Source organism: Etheostoma cragini, chromosome 23 (assembly GCF_013103735.1).
Source record: "Etheostoma cragini isolate CJK2018 chromosome 23, CSU_Ecrag_1.0, whole genome shotgun sequence".
NCBI classification, from domain to species: domain Eukaryota; kingdom Metazoa; phylum Chordata; class Actinopteri; order Perciformes; family Percidae; genus Etheostoma; species Etheostoma cragini.
The window spans coordinates 1883123-1893611 of NC_048429.1; the positions used below are offsets into that span (position 1 = coordinate 1883123).

Genomic DNA, 10489 nt, shown 5'->3' on the forward strand with positions numbered 1-10489 from the left:
TTCTTAGATGCATCGCGATTTTCTCTAGAACGATACGATGCTCGATTCTGATAAATTAATCCCGTAATTCCTCAAATAAAATCCGGGATATTTATTTACCTGAACCGCAGAAGGTACGAGGCTTTTATTAGAGGCAGGCCTTTATTTCTAATTCCATCTGTTTGATAAGTATAATTGTTTTAAATAAAAAGACATAGCGTTCCAGTGGCCAGAGACATTTGCAAAAATATCACCATATACAACAACAGCCATAAGGGCGAAAAAGTAATTTGGGTCATAAATAATCAAATACCACCATGGTGTCAGTTTGAACCCTGTACCCTGTACCCTGTACCGGGTACCTATTTCAAATACAGTCTTTGGGCACCTCCTGATTTGGTTCCTTTTCCAAGGACATCGATTTAATTCTAAACCGTTTATCGACGCATCTCGGAGCAATTTTTTTTAAATTTACATTTCCATGCGTGATTAAAAGCCGCGTTCAACTAATCCAGAAATATACAAGAACATTAGAATGCATTTAACAGCATATTATTTATTTCAGTATAACTTACTTATTTTTAACAGATTGTTTCTGTTCATTTTCTAATGATTTAGATTGTAGCAGCGCTGCAGATAACTAGGTATATTTTCATTATTGAATAGTCTGCCATTTGTTTTCATTTGTTGGTCTATGTATGTCAGAAAATAGTGAAAAATACACATTACAGTTTCCTGAAGCCAGATTTGACCTTGATCTTCAATTAGCTTTTTTGTCCACGCAAGCAATTGTCCAACCCCCCAAAAAATCAATTTACTATCATAAGACTGAAGAAGGGAAACTGAAAATCCTTACATTTGAGAAGCTAGAACTAGTCAATATTTGGTATTTTTGCTTAAAAAACATTTAATCAAAATAGTATTTTCTGTTACTTGACTGACGGATTAATCTGCTATTTCAGCACCAGATTGTAATTTATCCCCATTAAAGCTATTGTGCATGGTTTCTATCTCCCTCATGAGGAATTTAAAGTAATGACAACACCACTGTCGGCGCATCCATATGATAAAAGCCTTCCGTGATCGCGCATTTATCTTCTTTTACTGGGAGAAAATAATAATTGGTTTTAAGATGTGGCCGCAACTAAATGATTTTCACTGTAATTTAGTCTGTCAATAATTGAACGAGTCGTTTAGATTATATTGAAAAAGGTCCACAACATTTCGCTAAACACCAAAGTTACTTTTTTTCAAATGACATGTTTTAAACCAAAATATAATGTAATGTAGAAAAGTTTTATTCTCACATTTGGGAAGCTGGAACTTGGGACATTTTAGCTTAAGACATTACTAGTATACTTTTAAATACAAAAGATCTAATAGTCGATTGTTATCTGGCTGTGGAAGGTATTACAGCGTGATAACAAAAATAATATTCAGTCAATATGATTAGCCTAACTTAGGTTTGACGGCTGAGAAGGAAGTGGTCTGCCTTTCATTGTTAAGTGCTGGGATCTCAATTACTATAAATTTACCAAGTCTAACATCCTGGTTTCTGCGTTTATTGCATCCTAAAAACCCTTTCTGCCCTTTTAAAAAGGGCTTATATCCTAATGTCCCCACTTGGGGGCAGAGTTTGATTATTAGTAGAAAAGACAACAGCAGAACCCCCCCATTGGAAGAAACCTCTGATTTACAGCAAGTCACAGACAGAGCCAGCAACTCATTTTCACTGACCTCATTTTATTAAGCAAAGTATCAGAATGGTCTGCAATTAGTTGTTTAACAAAAAACAAAGATAACTTAAGGAATGCAATGAACAGTACGGCAATACTGTTAGAGAATAACTGCTTCAAAACCAGAGTATGAGGAATAAAAATAGGGAATGTGATTAAATGTTGAAATGTGTGACTTACACATTCGTGACATGTAGTGTGGGTGTGGCTGAGTGTGTGCCAACAGCTGAACAGTAGTTGATATGACAGTGTTGAAAATAATAAGACATAATGAAGCACTGAAAATAGTTCACATCCATCTCTGGCTGCATGTAACTACAGTACAGCAAGAAAGAAAAAAACATGTTATCTATGGTAACTTAGCAAATCAGATGGCTTAAAGCCACCGAACCAATATATCTATATTATTAGCCCTCACAAATTAGCTCTATATTCCTTGAGTCTTTAATCCAAAAACTTCACTGGCCTCAAATATGTGTAAATAACCAACGCACTTTACTTCACGTATAAAAGAGAAATTAATTGCACATTAGTTAATCAGGAAGAAATATTATCACTGAAAGGAGACTAGAAAATAAACAACAAACCCTGCCCTCTCTATGCTGTACGCGCTGCAAAATTGAAATCAAAACGTAAGTGTAAGTTCATTATGGATTTCTAATTTTATCATTGGACATACTATTATTTCTTCTCCTTGAAAAATAACATTCACAAGCATTTAGAGTAAATCAATCTCTAATGTAAATATCTGCAAGTAACATAAAAAAATAAAGATGGAAAATGAATCAGAGTTTTCCCTTTTCAGGAGATTGTTCCCCTGCTACTGACATCATATTAACAAAAAATCCACTGTACACATCGCACTCTAAAAGATATATACTGTCTCTTCTTGTTAATGCTCTACATCAAAAAATAAAATAAAATCTTCAGTCAGTGTTTTTTTATTCCTCTTTTTAAAGTGATCAATAAAAACTTCAAAGGCTGGTGCATCCCGCAACATTACGATGCAGCGTGACAGTCAGAAGGTCAGTACTTCACACAAAGAACAGAGCAGAAACAAAACCAGGCTCCTCACAACGCTAGGGCAACTGCTTGTCTTTACCACAGTGTCAGTGACTACACCTCAGTTTGTTTTTGTTTTTTACAGTGTCTCGCCATTTCTCTATCGTCCAATCACAGCAGCATGGACTCCTGCATCGCGAACGCCTCCTGTGCGTGCCTGTAGTGTGGTACTCCAAACAGCTGGGGGAGCTGTTGCCGTATGACAGGCTGCTGCTCCTGGAACTGTGTCCTGTATAGAAGCAGGCCGTCTGGGTTGGGGGGGAAAGTAAACTCCTCAACGGGAGACATTTGGGCTCGCTGGAAGCTGGGTGAGCGTGGCATCCCAGCTGGGGATTGAGGGGGCAGCCCATCCTCCGGAGCCCACAGGAGCCCGTCTACAGGCCGCCGAGGCCCCTCAAACCTGTAGTCCACCGGAGCGTAGACCTGTGCGGTGGAGGTGAGTTGTTGCAGGTAGATAGGGGTGGAGCTCCCCTGGGTTTCCAGTTGCAGGGAATGCTCCAGGTGAGGCCTGGCGTTTCGGGGGTTGTGGGAGGAGCTAGGTGGTGGCTGCCTGCGGTATGTAGCAAAGGAGTTGTTCATAAGAGCCTTCTCTGGGGAGAGGTTGTTGCTCTGGCGCTGGGTGGTGGCGTACGCTCGTTCCCCGTACACCACATTAGTAGGTGGGGTTAATCGGGAGGGGGGAGCATAGAGTCTGTCCTCTCCTTTGTGGTCCAGGCTTACGCTGTAAGAGGGGTGGAAGATAGGGACTTCGGTAGTAGTTCTGCCTGGGGAGTGCTTCTGGGGAGGGGTGTGGTACCGGCTCTGGCTGTCAGGGTAGCTGGCCGGGACCCCTCCTGGACTGTTGTGGGAAAATGTAGTAGGAAGAGGGTGTGTGGCCATCCCGGGCCCTGATGCGACGCTCCCCGCCAGGCTGGGTGTGCGACTGGGGCTGCCCTGATGGAGGGACGATACACTGAAGGGTGTCTCACTGCGGGGGATCCTTATTCTGGACGGGGGTCTGTCAAGCTCCAGGATCTCAAAATCCTGCTCCGGCAGCCCTGGTACATTGTCATACTGGGAGGCATTGGAGCCGCGGTTGGAGTCAGGGATGAAGCCTTTGGAGTGTGGCCGGCGGTGGGGCGTTACACTGTCTTCTGGGCTGGAAGGGGCCGGCGACACCCCCCTGCTCAGATGGACGTCACGGGCAGCTGCTGCTTTGACCGCTTCCAGCTTTGTCTCTGAGGGTTTGAACCAGCGGGGAGTGATTTCTTTGCGAGAGCTGGAGGCTGCGTTGGAGTTATGGTTGGCGGTGGCGTGGCTCTGAGGCTTCCCTCTTTCCCCTGTAATGAGCTGTGGTGCAGGGGTGGGAGCTGAGGGCGGTGTTGCTCCCCTCTCAGGTGTGGTCGAGGTGGACTGCTTTTGATGCTCATTTGGGATTTTTCCCGATCCCCGGGAGCGGGCATCCCTCTTGTCAGCCTTGTGGTGGCGGATTGATTTTTCCAGCGAGTCCCGGCGTGACCTGCTGGGGGGCCGGCTGTCCCGCTTGCGGTCTGGTACAGGACTTGGATCCCTGGTAGCCTCGACTGGCTCGGTGTGGCTTTGACCGTTGGCCACGTGGTTCACTGCGGCGGCTGCCACCTCAGGAGGAAGTTGCCCTAGAGGCTTCTTGGGATACTCGTCTTCTTTACCTGCAAGTTGAAAACAGTGGAAACACATTAGAGCGCCATCAATAAACCAAACTGAACATTGATGGTCTGACACACTTTGTGGTGCTGATTCACATCAGATGAGGAGTCACAACAGGGACATGGATTCATGCAACACCACTGCCATAGAGAGGTAAAATAAAGGAGAATTACATTCATCACGACACATAATCACATTTCCACAGGCAAAGAGCAAAGGACAGAAAAAAAACATCAGAAAAAGTGTTTGATATTAATTCTCAGCTGGCTGGAGGGGCTCAATTAGGAAGTGACATTCAATTGAGTGGTCTCTTTCATTAATCTGTACTTACATGCAGCAGTAGCCCCAGACTAAAAAGGTCATACGGAAATAGTTTTTGATTAATGAACCATGTTGAAAGTACTGAGACAGATAAGTACAAGAATTAAAGCCACAGCAATATTGCTTCACTTAGACTCCTCAGCTTGCACCAAAGTTCCTATTCTACTACCAGTACAAGTATGATATTAATACTTAAAGTTACTGCTTTACGTCACGAAGAAATGAAAAAACAACATTTGACAGTAACTTATATACAGTGTGAAGACACAGTGATGGTGTTGGGGACTGTAAGGGGAAAAAACAGCAGTGTTCTTTCTAACCACAAATTAAAACAGTTCTGTCTCTTCTTTCAGGAATCCTTCTCCACTGGAGACTATCCTACAAACTTATCCTGTCCCAATCCGGTAAGTACACCTACTCATAGTTCTTGAATGCATTTTTAGATATAGAGGAGGCAGGATGATAGCGTACTTAGGGCTGTGACGGTATGAACAAGCAACCTGTCACAAATGGCGGTTAAAAAATAGAAAAACAAATAAGTATAATTAAAGCTGTATTAAATATTTTTTGTCAATAAAGGGGCAGTACAGTATAACATTACAATGTTATGATCAAATATTAATCGCAGATGCAATCGTCTATTTCACTTTTTGAATTTAATGAAAAATAGGAACACAAGACTGCAATAAAAAACAACATAAATTCAAGAATGCTATGCAAGCATGCTTTCTGGCTGGTTTATGTGAACTTCCTCTAAAGTACATGAGCATTGTTTGAGTCATATTGATTTTATATTGTCCTCCATGTTCCTTACTTTATGACTAAGCTGTTCAAGGCTACCAGTATCGGAAAGAGTAAGTGATTCCAGTGTGGTGAGGAAGTGTAAAACGGTGGAACCTGCTTAACCTTGCCCTAAGGAGCTGCTTTTACATCAAGATAGTATAAATGGGGCTGTAGAGAGCTTTATCCTCACTTATAAACAAAAGGTCATCCAAATGTTAGTGGATTTTAGAGATTTCTCCTCTTGTATGACCGTCTTTAGGGGGAGATGTGTCGAACAAGGCACTTTCGGTATAAAAGATTAAAAAACAAAAGGTTGGGTTGATACGAATCTTAAATCCAAACTGTTTGCTCATACAATTGTGTAGTTTTAAGCTTTAAACAGTGTGCAGCACCTTTTCTGAAGGCACATAAAGATTATTTATACTAATACTATCAGCCCATAGGTCAGCTATTGGTAGCCTTTAAAGTCAATAGCCCATACTAAACTAAACTCAACTTTTTTTTAGGAGTTAGTGACAAAAAAAACGAAGTGAATCCAGCCTCTGGCACTCCTAGATCAAAGAATCATCCAGCTGGTGTTTGCAGTAAATTATACTGTGGTGGTGATGTGGTTTGTAAGAGTGGAGTGTTACTCTTAACTCAAACTAGGCCAAGTGAAGTTCAAAACCATAAAACCACAGTCATTCTTACAGATCTGCCAATACAAAAATGCTGATTTTAAAAATGCACCCCAGCAAACGTGGTAGCAGATGGTTGTTAAAATAGAAGTTAAACAAAAGCCTCCAATGGTGGAAAAGTGGCTCATTATCTTGTCAGCGGGCAGAGGAAACGAACAGACAGCTACTGTTATATTTGTGTGGGCTCTGGAAGAAAGGAGGATTCTGGATCCTTCTTCAGCTACTGTATTGATGTCAATAAATCTTACAACAGAAAACCGCTGGTGTAGATGCCTAACTGGCTAATGACTAAATACAAGAAGACAACACAGGAACCTGAAAAAGATTGAGGACAGGTGTTCGGTATTTACAAACACAAGACTGCACTTTTAAAGGCAGAGTCACAGTAATAGTCAGTGTGCAGATCAGCTGTTGATTAAAACAGTGAAAGCTGGCCAACAAAATACTATAAGGTATCAAACAGAATACAAAAAAGAATAAATCTTCCCAGTTATAACAGTATCATGCAGTTAGTCATTAAGTTGGCCACCAGGGGGCACTTTACGTCACCTGAAATTTAACAACCACTTTGATGTCAAGGGTAAAAAACTCAACTGAAGATACAGTGACTAGAGGAGAGCCAGCCACCGCAGGACTGAAGCAATGCATCTGAACTTAGTTAAAACATTATGCGGGGGATAAAAAAAACAGCTGGAATACTAGTTTTAGAAGGAAAAAAACCCGAGTGCTGATGGACAGACAGGCGTCAGACAGGACAAACGAACTGACTGTGGGACAGATGGACAGAGACATAGAGAGGGGAAGACCAGTCAGGATAGCCCACCGGTTACTGTTGTAGGAGGGAATGTGGCCCCCACTCACAGCCACACTTTTGTTGTTGTTAGCTAACATCGTTTGAAAGAAGAGGGAGAGAAGGAAGATTAATGTGGAGACAGAGCAAGATTAGAAACACACACTGTTATTATTGCTACAAGCTAAAGGGCAGCAGGAAGCCACACGCATTATAGTCACGTAGAAGCAATAATAAAAAAAGAGGGGCAAAGGTTTCACTGTCAACTAAAACCCCGGGTGTTTGTGGGTAGAGTTTGTCTTTTTTTAGGGACCATATCAGCATGAATTGCAGCTTTTGATAATTAATTATTTTTTGATTTGGACATATTTGTGTGAAGAAATTATGACTTTAAATTGCTTTTTCAGTCCAAACCCAAAAACACTTAATTAACAATGAAAAAAAACCACAGAAAAATCAATAAATCTTATTGTTTTGTTCAGTAATAAATTATAAAAAGGTTTTTTTTTTTCTCAAACTAATTGGATGTTGAAACCCTTATCCATACTTATTAATTATTATTACATATTATAATATAGTATGTTGTATTAGTTCAGGCCTACCTTTGTATGATAAGCATACTATTAACCAGTTCTGATTAAAATAAAACAAATTGCATTATACTTTTGTAATTTGTATTTGTTGTAATATGATGAATACTGGTTTAAAGTTGTCTCTGTGATTTAAAGGCCAGTAGTAATGTAGCTGAAACAAGTATTTTTGTATTCATAGCTGGTTGATCTTTGTCTGTGTGCGTCAGGCTGCAGCAGTACCTGGAGCAGGCAGCTCCAGCTTTGCCTTCCTGAGCTCCGTCATGGACGCCTGTAGCTGCTCGACCACAAAGTCGTCCTCGAAGAAGAAATCTTTGGACAATGTCACCTGCAGAAACTCCACCAGCTCCTCCATGGACAGCTTCATCAGGTGCTCTGTAAATCACACACACACACACAAGTAAGACTTTTTTAGTCTTTGAAAGGTGGACATCAGTAGCACTGAGTAGAGGAAACAGGCTTACTCTTGTGCAGTTTGAGGATCGTGTAGGACATGGTGGGCAGCACTCGTTCTCCCTCCAAGATGTAGATGTCCCAGATCCTGAGGGTCAGGGTAAAGGGAGTCTTGACACAAACGGAACAAAAGGTTAGAAGATCTTCTTGTTTTCCCTTTAGGCTTCACATAGACTGACATATTGTTTTTGGCTCACATAAAGAATGAGGATGGTTATAGATCTCGGTTTTTGTTATTGTCAACAAATCCCACCAAAAGTGGACCAACACCAGTGTGTTAGTCCATCTGTCAATATGCTCTGTCTTTCATACCCTAGCCCATTGGTTATTTGATGAAGTGAATCTTTAAAAATGGGTCACAAATATACACTGGATATAAAAAAACTCTGTACAGTGTGTTGGACAATGTAGTTTTTTAGCAAATTTGCTGAAATGGTGCTTTTGTCGGGGAGTTGGTAGTAGCATCGATTTATTGTTGGTTTTGGTCTTTTAATTGCATTTGATGAGAATGAGGAAATTAAAGAATATCCTTTAAAAGTCTGATGTTGTCCCATATTGTAAAACTTCATTCTTAAGATTAAATAGGTCTTGTTGTGGGAAGATTAAGCAAGGAAATGTTCCCATCGGCTTTGAAAGAGAAACCCTCCAGCAGCAGTTTTGTTACATTTTCATATTTCATGTGTGTGATTAGCTTGTTGTTTTTGTACTTACTCTGTCCAGGAAACACTGGAAAAACCACTTCATGGTGTAGAGACTGGTTAACACCTCTTGGTTGTCCTGCAGGAGCAATAACAAACCCAACAGAAAGTCTTTCTAGTGCAGCCGAGCACTTATTCTATGTTTGTATAGGGCTCTTTTCTATGATAATATAGTTTAATCTACATAATTTATGTCACTTGTTAAAATATAATGCTTGTTTATGTTCTGTATGTCCATGAAACACACATCTTTAGATAGATTACATATTATTTATCAATGATGGCACTAATAAGTTTTCTGATGTAGTGACATAGACTTCTGTTACTATGATTACTTGTTGCATTATTAATTGCTACAGCAGTGTTTTGTCTCACCAGGTGTTGTTTCAGTTTGGGCATCATCTTCTTGAGGATGCGGTCGTGGTGATCCTGGAAACGTATCAGCTTTGGGAACCCGGGGATAAAGAACCCTAAAGGTAAGGACAGCAGAGATGGGCAGGTTAAGAGGGGATGACTCCTGAACTATTGAATCATACATACTATTCTATGATTTTATGTTAATACTGCTCTTCTCCCTCTACAGCAACAACTGCATCTCAAGAGATCCATCTGTTAAACTCCAAATTTGCAGAGGACACAACGGTCACTGGCCTACAGACGGGAGTTGAACACGTACTGTCTGCTGTGGAATCCTTTAGGTTTCTGGGGTCCACAATCTTCCGGTACCTTAAGTGAAGGTCCAACATCGATACCAACAGGAAAAAGCCCCAGGATGTACTTCCTGCGCCATCACAGGAAGTTAAACCTGCCTCAAGAGCTGCTAATCCAACTTTCCACAGCAATTATTCTGTATTATATTATGTATTATTATTATGTATCGTCACACCTTGAACTGTAAAAAAAAACGTCTTCCCTCTGGCTACAGAACACTTTAGGCCTAAACAACAGACGAAAAACAGTTTCTTTTCACAGGCTGTCACTATTATTAACACTAACACATACTGGCTTGAACAAAATCATTACAAGTCATAGTATTGTAGTGACTGTGACATACATAGTTCACCTTTGTTAAGTGTTGTTCTAAACACCGTTGATTCTAAACACAGTAATTAGTATTCTTAGTGTTGTACATGTAATTTACTGTCCTTATTCATTTCATGTAAGTATGACTGTGCAGGGATCATGTCCCTTAAGGGGTTCTGAATGTGTGATGACGTTGGACCAATGTGGGTGTTTTGTTTACTATTGAAAATAAACAACACGCACATTTGTGTGCTCAAAGTGAGAAATTTTCTCTTGCAATTTCCACAGAGTAGTATTTCAAAAAGAGTCATAGGATGGCATGTCAAAAAAGTTATAGTGTAGTATATCGAACAAAGACATAGTGTAGCATGTTGAAAATAAGTCATAGTAAAGTATGGATCATTGTCATATCTCACTTACTATTTGTTATTAATTCATCATTCTCATTTCAGAACTTTTCATAATGTTCAATGTTATCCTAGTACCCTTTGCACTATGTTCCATATTTGAATAATTTTGGTTGAACTCTTTATTGCACTCATGCCTCTATAGAGTATGTATATATTAGAGTGTATATACTGTTTGGTTGTTTTGTATGTGTCCTCATTCTTGGCAAATAAAGCTGATTCTGATTCTGATGTCGAAAACAGTCGACATGGTATACTGTGACTTTTTCATCATTCTATACTATGACTTATTAAAATGTTTTTCG

The 10489-nt window shown here is 40.3% G+C and overlaps 1 protein-coding gene and 2 long non-coding RNA genes across 5 annotated transcripts in view; 2 read left to right on the plus strand and 1 right to left on the minus strand.

Moving 5' to 3' along the window:
• LOC117938842 overlaps window positions 1-2756 on the plus strand; it is a 4755-nt gene extending 1999 nt beyond the window's left edge. Inside the window, exon 2 of the long non-coding RNA XR_004655489.1 lies at window positions 2675-2756. This is a non-coding gene — a long non-coding RNA (uncharacterized LOC117938842). The remainder of the gene's footprint in view (window positions 1-2674) is intronic.
• The window catches only part of usp6nl (USP6 N-terminal like), a 51376-nt gene continuing 42589 nt past the window's right edge, over window positions 1703-10489 (minus strand). For 2 of the 3 annotated variants that reach the window (XM_034863742.1, XM_034863743.1), the window contains exons 10-14: window positions 9130-9224; window positions 8768-8833; window positions 8068-8167; window positions 7826-7978; window positions 1703-4444 (exon numbers count right to left, since the gene is read on the minus strand). In XM_034863742.1, coding sequence (XP_034719633.1) covers window positions 2889-4444; window positions 7826-7978; window positions 8068-8167; window positions 8768-8833; window positions 9130-9224 — 1970 coding nt within the window. In that variant the 3' untranslated portion in view covers window positions 1703-2888. The remainder of the gene's footprint in view (window positions 4445-7825; window positions 7979-8067; window positions 8168-8767; window positions 8834-9129; window positions 9225-10489) is intronic. The other variant, XR_004655488.1, reaches the window with a different exon arrangement.
• Window positions 8010-9368, plus strand: LOC117938843. Its single transcript, XR_004655490.1, has 3 exons — window positions 8010-8189; window positions 9133-9230; window positions 9338-9368. It is a non-coding gene; the product is annotated as an uncharacterized LOC117938843 (long non-coding RNA).